The sequence below is a fragment of the Mastigoproctus giganteus genome, chromosome 14 (genome assembly GCF_048544385.1).
Source record: "Mastigoproctus giganteus isolate SK-2022 chromosome 14, ASM4854438v1, whole genome shotgun sequence".
NCBI lineage: Eukaryota > Metazoa > Arthropoda > Arachnida > Uropygi > Thelyphonidae > Mastigoproctus > Mastigoproctus giganteus.
The window spans coordinates 36,597,343-36,618,551 of record NC_143588.1 but is presented as its reverse complement, the minus strand read 5'-3'; the positions used below and the strand labels follow the sequence as shown (position 1 = coordinate 36,618,551).

The 21,209-nt window shown below is 39.5% G+C and overlaps 1 protein-coding gene across 1 annotated transcript in view; it reads left to right on the top strand.

Annotated features, from left to right (window-relative positions):
* Positions 1-21,209, top strand: part of PIG-Q (phosphatidylinositol glycan anchor biosynthesis class Q) — a 207,595-nt gene that overhangs the window by 131,629 nt on the left and 54,757 nt on the right. The window contains exon 6 of the mRNA XM_090389076.1: positions 15,537-15,729. Coding sequence (XP_090245202.1) covers positions 15,537-15,729 — 193 coding nt within the window. The remainder of the gene's footprint in view (positions 1-15,536; positions 15,730-21,209) is intronic.

The window sequence follows — 21,209 nt, the reverse complement described above, 5'->3', positions numbered from 1 at the left end:
GAAATACACCTTTCTTTACATTTTCCTCTATTTATATTTTTACTAATTAACTAACACTTCAACCGCTTGGCCTCCGAGCGGCACTGCTCCTGCCTCCCCGTGGCAGGGCCGGTAACCTGGGGGAAAAGTTATCCTCCAGGGCGAAAAAGGAGTAACAATGGATATAAATGACTATCCACCACTAGAGCCTTCAAATTCAAGGCCAGACAAACCAAATGATGATGACCTGAACCAACCAGAAAGGCTCCGAAGAGAAGTGCAGTGCAATGAGATGCCAAACTTCCTTGTAATACATTCGCTCTCCAACCAGCCTGTCAGCAAATTATCACCATTTGTCATCCAAAGATTTTTGCAATCCATTGCTGGAACACCGAAAATGGTTAAACGACTGCAATCCGGAGACCTCCTAATTGAAACAGCCTCCTCAAAACATTCAGAATGGCTGCTTAAAACAACAACTTTTGCTGGGCTACCGGTATCTATCACTCCCCACAATACATTAACCTCGTCAAAAGGTGTCATCACAGAGTGGGACCTGATTACAGAATCTGAAGAGGAATTAGTGCAGGAACTGCGCAATCAAAAAGTAATTAGTGCAAAACATATAAAGACCAAAAAAGATGGAAATCTTGTTCCAACCCGATCCATAATTTTAACATTCAGCACCCCAGATTTACCATCCTCAGTAAAAGCTGGCTATTTAAACTGCTGAATACGGCCTTATATAGTAATCTCCTACGTTGCTTTAAATGCCAAAAATATGGGCACTCGCAACAAGCATGTAGAGGTGATGTCATTTGTCCAATTTGTGGTTCCAAGGAGCATATACAAACAGACTGTTCAACCTCAAATCCCATTTGCCCCAACTACAAAGAACGTTACCCAGCCTTTTCCAAATCTTGTGAAATGTGGAAAACAGGGAAGAAAATCCAAAAATATAAAATAGAGCACAAAGTTACATACCCCGAGGCACAGGTAATGTCGACCATGCCCAGTTGTTCATATGCATCTCACACTCGAAGCTTTAATTCAACAGTAGCTCAAACAGATGTATCAATACCTCCCAGCACATCTCTAGCTAACTGGGTTAAAAACACATTATCAAACTCTGTAAAAGACACACATCAAATTAAAATCAGTGAATCGGCCAACACTCCAATTAGTATCCCAATTGAGACTCAAACATTATCAAACTCTGTAAAAGACACACATCAAATTAAAATCAGTGAATCGGCCAACACTCCAATTGTTGTATCCCAATTGAGACTCAGACAGTTCCACATGAGAAAGAAAAACTAAAAACTAATAAAAACAACAATAAACCTGAATCATCCACCAGTAGTATGGAAGTAGATGTACACCCAGATCATGAAGAACCATTACTAGAACTTCACGCAAACGATACTATGGATACTGGACGCCCTACCTTCCCGAAAAAAGACCGGAAAAAATCCTCCTCAAACAAAAAACAGTCAGATGAATCATCCTCAATTAAACCAAAATGAACCACAACATCTTACAATGGAATTGCAGAGGCTTTCGTTCCAACGGAGACGATATTCAATACCTAATTAACCAATATTCTCCGGTTGGCTTTTGTTTACATGAAACTTACCTAACCACACAAATTTCTCCTTCGATAAAGAACTATTGCATTTATCAAAGAGATCGAAATACCGCTAACGCTGCCCATGGTGGGGTGGCAATCCTGGTAAATTCAAAGATCCCAACTAAACATATCCCACTCCAAACTAAAATAGAAGCTGTTGCTGTTCGTATAATTCTCCATAGTGCAATAATACTGGTCTCAATGTACCTACCCCCAAACTGTAGCACCTCTTTAAAAGATCTTGAAGACCTCTTTATACAGATACCTCCACCTCTCTGTATATTGGGGAACTTTGACGGGCACCACCCATTATGGGGCTCTCCTAAATTGGATAGATGAGGCCGACTAATTGAAAGTTTTTTGGAGGCACTAAATCTCACTATACTCGATAGAGGTGCACCGACACACATACAGCTCCCAACAGGACACACCTCAGCAATAGATCTCTCAATTTGTTCACCAGTACTAGTCCCAGCCATAGAGTGGTATGTAATAAACGATCCCATGGGCAGTGACCACTTTCCAATAGTATGCAACTTTCTGAAAGCAAAGACTCCTTCAATTCAACCCTGCAGAAAGTGGAAATTTGTCCGAGCAGACTGGGCAAAATTTCAATCATCAATCGATCTCGATGAGGAAAAAATCCACCTCCAGCATATTGATGATGTGACAGATTACATCACGTTGCATCTTCTAAATGTGGCTAAAGACACAATACCACTATCAAATCCCCCGGACCGAAAACATTATAATTACTGGTGGAATGACAAATGCACCACAGCAAAGAGAGCAAAAAATAAAGCCTGGAATTTGTTTCGGCAATGTCCGAGCACAGTCAATCTCATTAATTATAAGAAATTAAGGCCAAAAGCACGCTTCATACAAAAGCAAGCAAAGAAAGAATCCTGGACCCGTTTTGCATCCAGTTTTCACAGAAATACTGATCCCAAAATAATATGGAAAAAAATTAGACAGCTGTCTGGTAAGTTTCCTACCATACCTTCTCCAATCCTCTCCTGGAATGGGAAAGATCTCTCTAATCCTGTAGATATAGCTAATGCCTTAGGCAATACTTTTGCAGAAAACTCATCAACGTCAGCCTATACTACCTCATTCCAAACAATTAAAAACACAAAAGAAAAGCATGCTATTCATTTTAAAACTGCACGTCTTCTCCCATATAACAAACCTCTGCAATATTCTGAACTTTTACATGTCATTAGAACAGCTCGCAATGGTGCTACTGGGCCAGATGGGATTTATTTTGTCATGCTACAACATCTTGATGACAGCTTTGCATCACCTGGTCTTTTACAATCGCATATTTTTATAAAATATTTTTCCAGCATCTTGGCATCACTCTACAATTTTCGCATTCCTGAAGCCTGGAAGAGATCCATCCAACCCGAATAGCTATAGACCCATATCTCTCTCAATTTGCCTCAGTAAAATCCTTGAGAAAATTATCCACAGAAGACTCGTCTGGATCATTGAGTCGGAACAGCTAACGAGCCATAGTCAATATGGCTTTCGTCAAAACAGGTCATGCTTAGATCTTATGGTCAAGGCCGATTTTGCCATCCGTAATGCTTTTGTCAAACATGAACATCTAGTAATGGTTTCAATAGACATAGAGAAGGCTTTTGATACCACCTGGAGGTATGGTATACTTAGTGATCTTTACCTTCTTGGACTACGAGGCAACCTTCATATATTCGTTCAGAACTTTCTACATACTAGATCATTTCAAGTTCGATACCAACATGCCCTTTCCGCAACTTTCATCCAGGAAGAAGGTGTTCCACAGGGATCAGTACTGAGTGCCACTCTTTTTGCTCTCAGAATAGATTCTATCACTAAGCAACTTCCAAATACAGTTGAGACTTACCTTTATGCAGATGACCTTTCCATCTCCTGTCATTCTCAAAACATGAGGTCTATTGAAAGACAGCTTCAGATATCACTTAATAAAATTCAACAATGGGCGAGCCTCAACGGCTATCAGCTCTCGCAGCAGAAAACAGTTGCTATCCATTTCTGTAGACAACGCAAACTTCATCCAGATCCTGATCTTCAAATTTCTAACGTCTTTGTCCTGGTCACTAGCAACATACGATTTCTAGGATTAACCCTTGACAATAAGTTAAATTTCCTAGATCATATTAAAAATGTACGGACTTCATGTCTAAAAAAGTTAAACATGCTCAGAGCTTTATCTGCCCAAACATAGGGTGTAGATCATACCTCCCTTCTTCGGTTATACAGGGCATTAATCAGATCCCGTCTCGATTATGGTGCTCCAATCTATGATTCTGCCAGAAAAGAGTGCATTACGCTGCCTTGATCCTATTCAACACAGTGCTTTGAGAATTGCAATTGGTGCGTTCAGAACGTCGCCAGCACATAGTCTCTATGTTGATGCTCACGAGCCCCCACTAACTTTACGCAGGAAAACACTGTTACTGAAATATGCTGTCAAGGTACAAAGTTGTGCCTCTCATCCCGTTCAATCATACCTTTTTAACCCACCGTTAGAAATCCTATACAGAAACAAGCCTAGTATAGTAAAACCAGCTGGTCTTCGCCTTCTTGAACTGGTGCAAGTTTGGAATATTTCCATCCATTCTGTAAAGCAGGTAGCAACTTATACTCAACCACCATGGACTCCTCCTCGTCCTGTTCCAATCTGTGATACTTACCTCTGTCAATGGAGAAAGAATTCTTTGCAAGCATCAAATGTCAACCAAATTCATGCATTCACACTCAAAGATATACGGATTTCTCCCCAGTTTATACAGATGGCTCTAAATCTAATTCAAATGTTGGAGCAACTGCAGTGTTTCCGAATACAATTGTATCAGCTTCCCTTCCATCAGAATTTAGTATATTTTCTGCTGAATTATACGCAATCAAACTAGCTTTAGAAAATCTCTATTCTGACTGTTCCTTAAAATCTGTTATTTACACTGATTCTCTCAGCTCAATCATGTTGTTATGTAATTCCTCAGATATTCACCCTGTTCTAGATGAAATCAGAAGCTTACTACTGCAAATTAAAGAATGCAATCAACAGGTCACTTTTTGCTGGATTCCAGCACATTCCGGTATTTTAGGCAATGAACTGGCTGATAAAGCTGCAAAAAATCCAACTACCTTAGATTTAACCAACATCCCTGTTCCAGCATCAGATTATGCACTAACCGTTCATGCTGCTTGCCTATCACAATGGACAGCACTCTGGCACTCTCAGACTAATAATAAACTCTTTCAGTTTAAACAAGACCCGAAAATTTGGTGCTCCAATGTCCATACATCGAGACAAGAAGTAGTAGTCCTCTCAAGGGCAAGAATAGGTCATACCCATCTGACCCACTTTCATTTACTCACTGGAGATGATCCACCACAATGTACACATTGTTCTAACAATTTGACTGTAAAACATATTCTTATTGGCTGTCCTTATTATAAACAAGACAGAACTTTATCCTTGATCTCACTGGTTAATCTTCATAAACCAACAACTCTTGAAAATCTGATTGGTGATAAGGCAAATATTTCTGAATTTTTTGACTTTCTCAGGCAAACTGGGCTTTTTAATTATTTCAGATTTTCTTCTGATTTATGGAAAACTCATGTTTTAATATAATAAGTGAATAGGCACATTATAGCCTTAGCAGCTTATGTGCCATTAAGCCTCCATAACAACAACAAAAAAAAAAAAAAAACAGACAGCGGTCCTAATATGAAGCTAGTAGATTCAATACCAAGAGAGCAGACTGGCACACCTTTGAAAAATGTACAACTTCAGATAATCTGGAAAGAATGGGGAGCCTTCCAGCAGAAGAACAAGCCACTGCTTTCCAACTTGTGGCATTTTCAACCTGCATCACTCCTATGTCCCTGCATAAGAGAAAAGTGGCCAACCGGGCTAGCAAGGTGGGTAAAGTGCCTGCCTGGCAACCCAAAGGTCGTGGGTTCGAATCTTGCCTTGGATCAGAGTAAAATGCAAAAACTTTGGGAGGTGCATTATGGCCACAGAAGCCGATGCGTTAACAACTAACAAAAAAAGAAAAGAAGAAAAGTGCATTGTGTATTGACCTCACATCTCACCAACCTTAGGAACATGGTGAAAACAGCCAGGAGACAATTCCAACAGGCCAGAAGGGATAGAAGAATGGCTGGAGATGGGGAAGATTACAGAAAGCATATAAAGAGGCCAGAAGAGTGTTCCATACAGCCATTTACCACGAAAAGCGGAAATTGTGGGAAGAATGTGTAGAGCAAACTGGGAATGAAGACCCACGTGGTCTAATCTACAAACTCGTGTTGGATAAAGTTATTCAATTTGACATCAGTTGATTAAAGGAACCACTAGGTGGCAGTGATCACAGTGTACTGATGTGGGATTTACTTAAAGATTTAATTACCATCAGGGGTAAAGGAAAGGGTTTTTGTTTCCATAAAGGTGAGTACAGTGCTCTCCGACAGTTTTTAAATTCTGTACAGTGGGATCAACTGACGATGTTACTAACAGTAAATTCTAAGTGGGAAGCGTTCAAGGAATTAATCATGGAAGTTACTAAAAGTTTCATATCTATTAAGAAATATTGTTCAAGGTTTAGGCCTAAATGGTTATCTAATGAGACTCGTAATAGAGAAGAAAAATGCATGGGATGCATATAAATTATCAAGCGACTCAGAAGCCTATGGCACATATAAGCTAGTCTGTAATCAGGTGACAAAGGAGGTTAGGCAGGCGAAGGCAGATTACGAGAAATCCTTGGCAAAAGATGCTAAGAAAAACAGCAAGGATTTCTTTACTTATATAAACTCTAAAAGGAAGGGGATGAATCTGATTGGTCCACTTGACATCGATGGTTCGACTATTGATGATCCTGCTCAGATAGCAAACAAACTGAATGAGTATTTTGCATCTACATTCACACATGAGGAATTATTAAGGTTTGAAAATGGCAGAAGGTTATCAAATTGTAGCAGGATACTTAATGATTTTGGAATAACTGAAAGCAAAGTGGAGGAGAAATTGTTGAAGTTAAACATAAGAAAAGCACCTGGGGTAGATGGGATCTATCCAGTTATATTAAAGGAGGCGGCAAAGCAACTAAGAAAACCCTTAGCCATAATTATGAGAGCGTCCTTGGACTCAGGGGAGGTTCCCACGGACTGGAGATATGCAAATGTATACCCAGTTCACAAAGGGGGATCGAAGGGTGACACGGGTAATTACAGACCAGTTAGTTTAACTTCTGTTCCGGTTAAAATAATGGAGTCACTGGTTAAAGATGCATTGCAGGATCATCTAGACAAGACTGCAGCAATAATTCAGACACAGCATGGGTTTGTTAAGGGAAAGTCTTGTCTGACAAATTTGATAGGATATTATGATGTGGTTACAAAGGAACTGGATGCAAAAAATTATTTTGATAACATATATTTGGATTTCAGGAAAGCTTTTGACACTGTTGCACATGGAAGGCTATTGTACAAATTGGAGCGGAATGGTATTAAGGGTAAGTTGCTACAATGGATAAAAGGATGGTTAAGTGGGAGAAGACAGAGGGTGGTAATCAATGGGTGCTGCTCTTCGTGGACTAATGTTATTAGTGGAGTCCCACAGGGTTCAGTGTTAGGTCCACTTTTGTTTTGTATATTTATCAATGATATTGATGAAGGTATATCAGGCTTAATGTCGAAGTTTGCAGATGATACAAAGGTTGGCAAGGTTGTTAATGACAGTAATGGCAGTGTGCTACTGCAACAGGATCTAGATAATTTGGGCAGATGGGCTAAGAAGTGGCAACTGAAATTTAACCTTGACAAATGAAAAGTACTGCATATGGGTAGAAGTAACCCCAGAGAAATGTACCAACTGTGTAGTACTACGCTTAAGGTGGTAGAAAATGAAAAAGATCTGGGAGTAATTGTGCAGTCAGATGTGAAGTTTTCTGAGCAATGCAGACAGGCTGCCAGGGCAGGTCATGGGGTTTTGTCAATGATATATAGAAATTTTGCTAGCAGGGAAAAGGAAGTGATTATCCCTCTGTATAAGGCAATGGTCAGACCACACCTTGAGTACTGCGTACAGGTCTGGAGGCCTCATTTTAGGAAAGATGTAGATTTACTTGAGCGTCTACAGAAAGATTGGTGAGGGGAATGATGGGATCCTTCCACTTGTTCAGATTACGAACCTAAGGGGGCATAAATTCAAATTAAGAAAAGACAGATGTAGAATAGATGTGCGGAAATTTGCCTTTAGCCAGCGGGTGGTTAATTGCTGGAACTAACTTCCATCTGTCGTTGTGGAACTTGATAGGTTAAATAAATTTTAGGAGAAACTGGACAGGCATTTGGAGGGAATGGTGTGATTTTTTTTTTTTGCTGATGCTGCATAAGCTCATACACTTGCTTTCTTGCATCACATGCCACCACCACTACTACTATTACTACTTTCCAGACCAACCTAAGAATTGACCACCTAGTTCATGCAAGCACACCACAAGAGTAACCCTTCAGCAGAGAGGAAATTGGGAGGTCATCCGGTCAACCAAATCTGGAAAATGCCCGTGCCTAGACATGCTCGTAGCCAAGGTCATAAAAAGAACATGGACTGCAAGACCAGAGGTCACAGAGAACCTGCTAAATGCTTGCATCAGGGATGGAGTCTTTTCCAATGGAAAAGAACTCTTTTTAAGATAATCATCAAAAACCCAGAAAAGCCACCCAATCAACCAGAGTCATATAGGCCTATTGCCCTTCCACCCATTATAAGTAAGGTACCGGAAAAATTCATATTCAGAAGATTCCTCACATTCTATCATTCAAAGGGCCTCCACTCAGGCCAACAATACGGCTTCACGAAGGGAAAAGGTACTGAAAATGCCATCCGGACTGTGATGCTAGCCAGTAACGCCGAGAGGAAATACGCCCTTGGCCTCTTTATAGATTTCGAAGGGACCTTTGACCTCCTTTGGTGGCAGAACATCCTGGAGAGATTTGTAGAGGCCAGGGTGTCTGCACCAATATATCACCTAGTGTCCAGTTAACTGAACAACCACCATCTTGTGGTTAAAATATCTACCGAGGAAGTTACGAGACCAATGACCAGGGGTTGCCCGCAAGGATCCATACTGGGCTCCCTTTCATGAAATGCAGTGTTCAACACCTGGCTATCAAAACCATAACATCACAAAGGTAGCCTGTGCCAATGATTTGGCCATGATCCTGCAAGGGGATTCCAGGCAATAAGCAATAACTAGAAGAAGCAGCCAACAACATTCTAGAAAATCTCACACTGTGGTGTGAAAACCACAAGCTCAGAGTCTCAACTGTAAAAACTCTACAGGTGCTCCTCAAAGGATACCTGAATCCAACCAGGTCTTCCCAAATTAAATATTGGCATCAACCTATAAAATTCATCTCTACTTACAAATATTTTGGAGTCCCGCTGGATGAGAAGCTATCCTTCAGGGAACATGCGAACTACATAAAGGAGAAGATCAAGAAGTACACTGGCAGGCTCCCGAGGTTCACCAGGAAGAACTAGGGCTTGAACAGGTGAACCTTAAAGTTCTACTATGAGTGCATCTTTCTCCCAACAGCCACCTACTACGGGGCTGGCAGCTGGGTGCCATAGAGCTGACTATGCAGTAAAACAATAACTAGACCAAGCACATTGCACCATTCTCTTTATGACCTCCAGGGCCTGCAGAATAGTTTCTGCTCCTGCTTTGCAGGTCCTATCTGGCAAGTTACCACTTCACCTCGAAGTAGCATGCCGTTATTTAATATACCACAAAAGACATAACCTCCCATGCAGCAGTAACAACATCATTTTGCACTTGAACAATATTATCCAAGAAGAGAAGAAAACAATCAGAGGTGAACTGATTGTTTAAAACAGCTTAACAAATGGTTCATACTAAGTCTATTTTCGTCTTTCTTACTAACTGGATACAGAAGCCTGAATGCCAAACTCCATGCATTGATTCTAGCACAAATCCCTAACTGCACCTGTGGAATGCCAGAGACAGCCCACCACATTACCTTTACCTGTCCAATCTACCAGGACCTGCAAATGCCTCTTCAAATTCTCATGGAGGTATATGCACAGGAACTGGCACCACTGCTCATACAAACAAAGGAAAACATTGTAGCTTTCAATGACTTCGCAGAATGTGTTTTTAAGCAATGATGACAATGCTTGATGGTGCACCTGAACCAGGACCCTACCCGGATATGACCTGTCTGCAGGCTCCACCTAAACTTAGCAGAACTCCAAAAAGAATGAACCCACAGATAATGATAACCAAACTCGAAAGACACTCCAGGTCATGACTGCTGACCCCATTATGGGGTGGAATTACATAAGCTGACTCAGCCAAGCTTAGTGGGAATCAGGCATTGGCCTAGTAGGCTCCCTACCACTTGCTAACCTGTTAAGGGTAGGATTTCAACCCCTCCGGGTAGCTACTATGCGGTGGACCTACTGACCCCTTTTCTGGGTGGGATTAACCCACTGTTCTTCTCAAATCTTCTTTTGTCTGACTTTCACAACTTCTCTCTTCCTGTTCCCACGGGATGCCTCTTACTTTCATCCCCTCTCTGACTCTTCTCTTTCCCCACCCACACCCCCATTCCAAACTTCTCTCACTATCTACCCTCTCCTTTCACACCACTCGGCACCTACAGATACTCTTTATGGATACCAATAAGAGCCACTGATAGTAGAAACAGGCATACCTCAGCCCAGTATAGAAGACTCAGCAGTGTATGGAGACCCTGGAGACTTACACAAAAACTCACATTTTGTCGTTTGTTGTTGTACTAATTGGGGTAGTGTGACAATAGGAGAAAGTTACTGCTATGGTTAACAGATGGCTGAGTTGCAGTAGACAGAGGTTAATTATGGAACTGCTAGTTTTTAATTACTATTTTAGTAGAGTTCTCTAGTGTTTGGTGCTGGTCCTATCATTCTTTCCAATATTTGTTAATGATATTGATTATGGCATATCAGGATATATTACTGTAACAAGATCTAAAAAAAATCAGGCAGATGGGCTGAGAAGTGGCAATCCAACTTTAACATTGACAAATGCAAGGTACTGCATATGGGTAGCAGTATCCCAGAATAACATACCAACTATATCATACTCAAGGAAAAGGAAAACAAAAAGACCTAAGGGATAATTATGCAGTTAGATGTGAAGTTCCCTGAACTGTGCAGAGAACTTTGTATCCGAAGTTTTCTTGTGGTTTTATGAACAATACAGTGATTTTGCCAGCAGGGAAAAGGAAATGATTATCCCATTGTATAGAGCAATGGTTAAGTCACATGTTATGTACTGCATACAGGTCTGGACACCTCAGTGGAACAGGTGCAAAGAAGAGCAATGAGGTTAATGAGGAAATAAAGTACTCCTACCAAGAAAGACTTTGTTTGTGCAAATTGCTTCATCTGGAAACTAAGCACCTGCAAAGAGATTTGACCGAGGTATTGAAGGCTTTGAATGGATTGAGTAATCTCAATGATTATGGCCTCCTTACTCTTACTTAGACAATAAATGCAAGGAGAAGGTAAGCTTAAATTAGCAAGGATGGTTGCAAGACAGATGTGTGGAAATTTGCTTTCAGTGGGTGGTTGGAAAAAACTTTCATTTGGTGTTGTGGAAGTGGGTATTTTTAATAAATCTAAGGAAGAACTAGTCAAATTAGAGGGGATAGTTTTATTTTGTGCAGACAGGTATTAAATTCTTTAATTAGAGCAGCAGAGAACTTCAGGTCCAAATTCTCTATATGGTCTGTTAGGACTGCTCCTGGGGTTTTGCCAGGAGGGATAAGGAGATGATGCTGAATAAGCTTATAGCATTAACTTTCCCACAGTGCCACACTGCTAAAATCTGTACTGCAGTATTTCATGTGGAACAATTTCAAAAGCTTTATCAAAACCTAAATATATCATTGATGCCAAAATTATTTTTTACATCCATTTTTAATATGACTATGTCATGATAGCAATTTTATCAGACAAGATCTCTCCTTTATAAATCCTTGATGCAGTTTCTGTATAACTGCATTAATATCATCAACAACTCTGTGGTACTACACTGACAGTGGTAGAGAATGAAAGGGACCTGGGGGTGGTTGTGCAGGCAGATATGAAGTTTTCTGAGCAGTGCAGACGGGCTGCAAGAGTAGCTCATGGTGTATTGTCGATGATATATAGGAATTTTTCTAGCAGGGATAAGGAGGTGATTATTCCCTTGTATAAGGCAATGGTCAGGCCACACCAAGAGTACTGTATACAGGCCTGGAGGCTTCATTTCAAGAAGGATGTAGAGATGCTGGAACGAGTACAGAGAAGGGCAACAAGATTAGTGAATGGAACAAAGGGGTGCTCTTACGAAGAAAGGCTTAAATTTTGCAAATTACAGTGTCTGGGGACTAGGCACCAGCGAGGTGATCTGATAGAGGTGTATAAAGCCTTGAATGGTTTGAGCATGCTCAATTCTGATGGGATTCTTCCTCTTGCTCAGAATAATCACCTGAGAGGGCATAAATTCAAATTGAGAAAAGACAGATGTAGGATAGATGTGAGGAAATTTGCCTTTAGCCAGCAGGTGGTTGGTTGGTGGAATAGACTTCCATCCCTTGTCGTGGAAGTTGATAGCCTAAATAAGTTTAAGGCTCAGCTGGACAGGTATTTCGAACGAACAGAGGGGTGAAGTGGAAGTGGTTATTTTTTTATTTATTTATTTAATATTATTATTTTATTTTTTTTTTTTTTTGGCTGATGCTGCATAAGTTTGCTTTCTTGTATCAAATGCCTCTACTAATGCTAATAGTCCTGCAATACTTTCAACCATGACCCCATTATTTTCCCTGGATTGTAATCAAGCTTTAGGTCTGTAATTACTTTCTTTGTCCTTTCCCACCCCTTCCTCCTTGTGAATGGGGTGGGGAGAGAGAGAGAGAGAGAGAGAGAGAGAGAGAGAGAGAGAGAGAGAGAGAGAGAGAGAGAGAGAGATGCACATCTCCCATCTGTAGGGTCCTTCCCATTAATCCAAGGATGCTCTTATAATTATGGTCAAAGTTTTACTTACCTCTCTTGCTGCTTCTTTTCATGTAAATGGATAAATTCCATCAACTCAAGACAGAGGCAGACTGTTAACTTTGGGGCATTGGACTAACACTGTATGGAGGCCAACCCAAATTTGGGTTAGTTGTGGCGACTCATTCGCCATTTTGTCGAAAAATTTTAGGGAAGGTGTAAATGTATACATGGGTATTTCTAAAACTGTGAACATCTATTAATGCCAGTTCTTGAAATAAGTCTTTGAATTCATCCTATTCCCCGTCATTTACAAATGAATTAAAATTGCTATGCTGATATTGTTTAAAACACAGCAGTCTAAAGGTTGTTTAGAATGTTTTGTCAGCCTAATACATAATGTATGTATTGCAGTATCTTGAAATGTTGAGATAACTGTTACAAGGTTTAGGCCTAAATGGATGTCATATGAACTAATGAGACATGTGGCAGAGAAGAAAAATGCATGGGATCATATATATAACAGGTGACACAGAAGCCTATGGAAGATATAAGCTGGTCTGTAATCAAGTCATAAAGGCGGTTAGGCAGGCAAAGGCAGATTAGGAGAAATCTTTAGCAAAGGATGCAAAGAAAAACAGCAAAAAGTTCTTATGTAAACTCCAAAAGAAATGGGATGAATATCGATGGTTCAACTGTTGATGTTCCTGCTCAGATAGCTAACAAACTGAATGAGTATTTTGTATCTACATTTATACATGAGGAGTTATTCGTGTTTAATATTAAAGGTGGATTACACGATGCTAGTGAGTTAAAGGATTTTTTAATAACTGAGAGCAAAGTCGAGGAGAAACAGCTGAAGATAAACATAAAAAAAGGCACCTGGGTTGGATGGGATCTATCCAGTTATATTAAAGGAGGTGGCAAAGGAAGTAAACAAACCCTTAGTCATAATTATAAGAGTTTCTTGGATTCTCAGGGAAGGTACCCATGGACTGGACATGTGCAAAGGTGACTACAATTCACAAAGGAGGATCAAAGGGTGACACAAGAAATTACAGACCTGTTAGTTTAACTTCTTTTCCAGGGAAATTAAAGGAGGCACTGGTTAAAGAAGCACTGCAGGATCATCTAGACAACATTTTGATTATAGTTCTGACACAGCATGGGTTTGTTAAGGGGTAGTCTTGTCTGACCAATTTGATTGGATACTATGATGTGGTCACAAAGGAACTGGATGCAAAAAATAATTTTGATATCATAAACTTGGATCTTAGGAAAGCTTTTGATACTGTTGCACATGGATGACTTCTGTACGAATTGGAGCAGTATGGCATTAAGGGCAAAATGCTGCTATGGATAAAGGGATGGTTGGGTGGGAGAAGACAGAGTGGTAATCAATGGACACTGCTCTTCATGGACTAATGTTATTAATGGAGTCCCCCAGGGTTCAGTTTTGGATCCATTGATATCATAAACTTGGATCTTAGTAATAACATCAATATCATTTATTAATGATATTGATGATGTTATATCAGGCTTATGTCTAAGTTTGCAGATGATATGAAGGTTGGCAGGGTTGTTAATGACACTAATGACAGTACGCTACTGCAACAGGATCTAGAAAAGTTGAGCAGATGGGTTGAGAGGTGGCAAATGAAGTTTAACATTGACAAATGTAAAGTACTGCATATAGGAAGCAGTAACCCCAGACTAACATATCAACTGTGTGGTACTACACTGAAGGTGGTAGAGAATGAAAAGGACCTAGGGGTAATTGTGCAGTCAGATATGAAGTTTTCTGAGCAGTGCAGATGGTCCGCAAGAGTAGCTCATGGTGTGTTGTCAATGATATTCACAAAGTTTTATAGCAGGGATGACTATTCCCTTGTATAAGGCAATAGTCAGACCACACCTTGTGTACTGTATACAGGTCTGAAGGCCCATTTTAAGAAGAATGTAGAGTGCTGGAACAAGTACAGAGAAGGGCAACAAGATTAGTGAATGGAATAAAGGGTTGCTCTTACGAAGAAAGGCTTAAGTTTTGCAAATTATAGTATCTGGAGACTAGGCACCTGCGAGGTGATCTGATTGAGGTGTATAAAGCCTTGAATGGTTTGAGCATGCTCAATGCTGATGGGATACTTCTTCTTGCACAGAATAATTACCTGAGAGAGCATAAATTCAAATTGAGGAAAGACAGTTGTAGAATAGATGTGCGGGAGTATGCCTTTAGCCTGCGGGTGACTGATTGCTGGAACAAACTTCCAGCTGTCATTGTAGAAGATAATAGCTTAAATAGATTCAAGGCAGAACTAGACAAACATTTGGAACAAATGGATGGGTGTAATGAGAAGGGGTTTTTTTTTTTTTTTTTTTTTGGCTGATGCTGTATAAACTTGCTTCCTTGCATCATACGCCTCTAGTAATGCTAATACTAATTATCAATAATAATTAATTGACAATTTTGTTCATGAATAGCAGCAGCCAATCTGATGGTCCTTGACAAATTTGTTTATGTCATAAATTTATAGCATATCAAGCATGGTTTAATTATAGAACTGCTGTATTGTGTGCTACTCTATTCTCACTGCAAAGTGGTTGAGGTACAGTGAAACTTTATATCTCTGAAGTGAAATCTCCACCCCACATCACTACCTGTGATGCACTGTTTGGGTACAGCCAACTTGAGAACTAATTTAGAGATGGGCAACTTGAGAATTTGCCCATCTCTAAAATAGCTGAAAAATGGGTAGTAGCAAAAAAAATGCATTAATGTATCTGAGAGGTTTAGCTGTAGTATTAGTTTTAGTTGATACATTGAGAGAGCAGAAATTTATAAAAAATTTTTATTTACAGGTTGTATGGTCTTCAAATTTCTGGGCTAAGTGCTCTTTGGAGATTGTTTCGTGGCAAGAAGTGGAATCCCCTTCGTTTACGTGTTGATTCATATACATATGATGTCCATCAGTTACTCATAGGCACTTTAATGTTCACTGTACTTCTGTTTTTATTGCCAACAGTTTTGTTATATTACATAGTCTTCACAGTGGTATGTTTCTACAAAAAAATCATTAAATATTGCATTTTCTGTGTTTTGCTTTTATGTTAGTATTAATAATGGCCACATGGTGCAGGGAAGCCTGTGGCTTATGCTCCACCAGCCAAAAAAATAATAACAATAATAATAATAAAATAAAATAACAAAAATAAACATAAAATAAAATAATAAGAATAAAAACAAATTAATAATAATAAGAAAATTAAAAATAATAATAATAAAAATTAATTGAGAAAACATTTTGAATTTCCCCAGACTGTCAGCCTTTACCACCCTATGTACGTAACTTATTCCAGTAATTTATAACTCGCTGGCTAAAATAAAACTTCCTGCAATCCAGTCTAAACAACTACTCCCCCCATAACTTGAAATTATGGCCCCTAGTTCTAGAATCAGTTATAACCGTGAAAATTTTGTCCTTATTCATTTTGCTTATGCCTCTCGGAGCCTTAAACACCTCAATCAAGTCTCCTCTAAGGCACCTAGTTTTGAAGCTCTACAACCCACATATTCGAAGTCTTTCCTCATATGGATGCCCTTTTGTCGATCTCACCAGGCAAGTTACCCGTCTTTGGACCATTTCAAGAAGAACAATGTCTTTCTTTTGGTGTGTCTTCATATTTGAACACAGTATTCCAAGTGTGCCTTATATAACAATAGCCTTATATAATGGGATTATGATGTATTTATCTCTACTAGCGATTGTCTGATAAATCATCAATAGGACACTATGGGCCCTCCTTGCAACCAGTCTACAATGCTCGGGGAACTTTTTATCTGACCATATCATAATACCCAAGTCTCTTTCCTCCACTACCAGCTTTAGTTCAACTCTGCCAAGTGTATCAGTTATTTTGGGGTTACTGCTCCCCAGATGCAGTACCTCACACTTAGCTGGATTAAAGCATAGCTGCTATTTTTCTGACCATCTCTGAAGTGTATCTAGGTCATTCTGAAGAAGTTCTGCTTGGCGGCAATCATTAAATAATGTTCTTTGTGTTTTAGCAAATTTAGTAATATTTTTTATTTAATATTAAAAATGATATTAAGAATAGGAGACCAGCAGAATTACTTAACAAGTACAGGTCACTGTTGAACAAAAGCCGAGAATTAGGGTTGAAATTGAAAGTGTCTGCAATTCTGCCCAGACACGATAGGAGGGAGTATATGATGAGAGCCTTGTCAATCAATTCGGCCCTGGAAAGATTGTGCAAGGCTCAAGGGGTAGAATTTTTTTCAGCCTGGACTGTACTTGTTAACAGGAGAGATTGCTTCTACAGGGATGGGATACACTTAAATAGAAAGGGTGCAAGAATATTTGCTGATGCTATCTAGGCAGTGTTAGGTGGGTCGGAAAACTGCTAGCTTGGGGGGAGACAAAGACCAAGAGACTGACAGTAGCCACTGGCAGAGGTGAAAGAGATTCTTGCACTGCTTCTGTTAGAATGAGCAGAAGCCTGAAAAACAAGATGCATGATATTTCAGAGACTGCTGGGAGCCATTTCGGTACAAGTAAACACATGGGTTGTGTTAGGGTAGCTAAGAATAGAAACAGGTGCAGGTATACTTGCGTGTACCCAATGCTAGGAGTTTAGTAAATAAATTTCATGAATTTGAGGTATTGCTCAAAACATCAAAGGCAGATATTGTTGGGATATCAGAGACGTGGTGTCACACAGATATAAGGGATGCAGAACTGGAATTTGGGGATTACAACGTCTACAGAAAGGATAGACAGGATAGGAAGGGGGGAGGGGTTATGCTATTAGTTAAGAAACACATAAAAACCAAGGAAGTGAAGCCAGTCGACATCGCTGGACAGTGCAGTGTTGAGTCAGTTTGGTGTGACATAAGCATTGGGAGATCAAAATTGAGAGTAGGAGTGTGCTATAGGCCTAGTGACTCTGATGAGTATAATAAGAAACTGTTCAGGGAAATAGAGTGGGCCAGTAAATCAGAGAGTCTTATAATGGGATATTTTATTTTCCCAGATATTGACTGGAATTTGAGGGCTGGTCACTCACACACTAGCAGGGCTTTTGTGGATTTATTGGATGATTGTTTTCTACATCAGCATGTTCGGGAGGCAACTAGAGGGAGTAATACTCTTGATTTGATTATCAGCAGTATTCTTCATGCATTAAGAATCTGCAAATAAATGAACCACTAGGTGGCAGTGATCACAGTGTGCTGAAGTGGGATTTACTCAAAGAGGTAACTACCATTAGGGGTAAAGGGAAGGGTTATTGCTTCCGTAAAGGTGACTACGATGGACTGAGACAGTATTTAAATTCTATACAGTGGGACCAACTGATGATGTTACCAACAGCAAATTCAAAATGGGAAGCATTCAAAGAACTTATCTTGGAAGCGACTAGGCTTTACATACCAACTAAGAAATATTGTTCAAGGTTTAGGCCAAAATGGATGTCAGATGAACTAATGAGGCATATGGCAGAGAAGAAAAATGCATGGGATACTTATAAATTAACACATGACACAGAAGCCTATCATAGATACAAGTTGATATGCAACCAAGTTACAAAGGAGGTTAGGCAGGCGAAGGCAGATTACAAGAAATCCTTGGCAAGGGATGCAAAGAAAAACAGCAAAGAGTTCTTTACTTATGTAAACTCTAGAAGGAAGGGGATGAATCAGATTGGTCCACTTGATATTGATCGGTCAACTGTTGATGATCCTGCTCAGGTAGCTAACAAACTAAATGAATATTTTGCATCGACATTCACACATGAGGAGTTATTCAGCGAGGGGAATGCCAGAGGTGTATTCAACTCTAGCAGTAAGCTACAGAATCTTGAAATAACTGGGAGTAAAGTGGAGGAGAAACTGTTGAAGATAAGCACAAGAAAGGCACCCGGGGTGGATGGGATCTATCCAGTTATATTAAAGGAGGCAGCAAAGGAAGTAAGCAAACCCTTAGCCATAATTATGAGAGCTTCCTTGGACTCAGGGGAGGTACCCATTGACTGGAGATGTGCAAATGTGACCCCAATTCACAAAGGAGGATCAAAGGCTGACACAAGTAATTATAACTTCTGTTCCAGGAAAATTAATGGAGGCACTGGTTAAAGAAGCACTGGTTAAAGAAGCAAGATAAAAGCAGATTAAAGAATCTGCTTTTATCTTGCAGGCATTCTCAGTTTTTTCCATTGTAATTACACTTGACAGGTCAGCACCCCTACCCAATACACTGATAAAATACATTTGGCTATTTACATATATATATATAGACAATATATAAATATATTTAATAATAAGTAATTATAGACCTGTTAGTTTAACTTCGGTTCCAGGAAAATTAATGGAGGCACTGGTTAAAGAAGCACTGCAGGATCATCTAGACAAGAATTCAGTTATAGCTCGGACACAGCATGGTTTTGTTAAGGGGAAGTCTTGCCTGACCGATTTGATTGGATACTATGATGCAGTCACAAAAGAACTGGATGCAGGGAATAGCTTTGATATTATATACTTGGATCTTAGAAAGGCTTTTGATACTGTTGCACATGGAACTTGCTACACAAATTGGAGCAGTGTGACATTGGAGGCAAATTGCTGCTATGGATAAAGGGGTGGTTGAGGGGGAGAAGACAGAGTGGTAATCAATGGACACTGCTCATCGTGGACTAATGTTATTAGTGGAGTCCCTCAGGGCTCAGTGTTGGGTCCATTATTGTTTTCTGTATTTATAAATGATATTGATGATGGTATATCAAGCTTAATGTTCAAGTTTGCAGACGATACAAAGGTTGGCAGGGTTGTCAAGGACACTACTGATGCTATGCTGCTGCAACAGGATCTGGAAAGGTTGAGCAGATGGGCTGAGAGGTGGCAAATGAAGTTTAACATTGACAAATGTAAAGTACTACACATGGGAAACAGCAACCCCAGAGCAACGTATCAACTCTGTGGTACTACACTGACAGTGGTAGAGAATGAAAGGGACTTGGGGGTGGTTGTGCAGGCAGATATGAAGTTCTCTGAGCAGTGCAGACGGTCTGCAAGAGTAGCTCATGGAGTATTGTCAATGATATACAGGAATTTTCCAGCAGGGATAAGGAGGTGATTATTCCCTTGTATAAGGCAATGGTCAGGCCACACCTAGAGTACTGTTTACAGGTCTGGAGGCCTCATTTCAAGAAGGATGTAGAGCTGCTGAAACGAGTACAGAGAAGGGCAACAAGATTAGTGAATGGAACAAAGGGGTGCTCTTACGAAGAAAGGCTTAAGTTTTGCAAATTACAGTGTCTGGAGACTAGGCACCAGCGAGGTGATCTGATAGAGGTGTAAAAGCCTTGAATGGTTGGAGCATGCTCAATGCTGATGGGATTCTTCCTCTAGCTCAGAATAATCACCTGAGAGGGCATAAATTCAAATTGAGGAAAGACAGATGTAGGATAGACGTGCGGAAATTTGCCTTTAGCCAGCGGGTGGTTGGTTGGTGGAACAGACTTCCATCCCTTGTAGTGGAAGTTGATAGCCTAAATAAGTTTAAGGCTCAGCTGGACAGGTATTTTGAATGAACAGAGGGGTGAAGTGGAAGTGGTTTTTTTTTTTTTTTTTTTTTGGCTGATGCTGCATAGGCTTGCTTTCTTGCATCAAATGCCTCTACTAATGCTAATGAGTAGCTCATAAGACAGATAAACATCTGCTAATAACATAAGTAGCATTCATTCTGAAATAAAACTTTTCATAAAAATAAATTTTTAACAATAAACAAATACTGGTATAATGAATATGTGTAATTTATTTTTAGATGTTTCTGAGAATTGCTAGCATAATAATAATTTTTAAAACCTATGAGTTTTTTGATAATACCTATACTCTATTCATGGAAAGTAGATAGAGCATGTAAACAATGCACATGATCACTCAAGATCATGTGTTTTTCCAAATATTTTTCTGGTTGTCCTTGGGTGTCATTAATTGTACAGTTTAATTGATTACAACCATTAAAATCTCTTGCTACTACTCTCAGTTCACTCGATGACAGAATACCATCAAACGTTTTGTAGTTTGTGATAAGTGGTGATTTGATTAATAATTTACTTGTTTGTTTATAGCTCCCCTTTTCCATGAGTAGATTATGATAGAATTTGGCTTTGCCTTTTAAGTTTTTATTCATTTAAATCATGTTTTTGAATTTCTGATTTGGTTTTGTTTGTGTTCCCATGTAACTTGAGTTGACTCAGGAAGAATTTTGGCATGACTGTCTTTGATTCATTTACAACTTTATATGCACTACAGTAAAATTCCACAGCTTGCAATGTAAAGCCCAATTAATCAGTTTTGAGAAAAAAGGGAAGAAAAATAGTTTAAAATGAAACGCTTTTAAAATTTTATTCTTAATTCTGACACTGTTGAATAGTAAGAACAAATAATATACATAATAATATCACTCTTAAATGAAAAAAAAAATAATATATATATATATTTCCGTATAATATTCG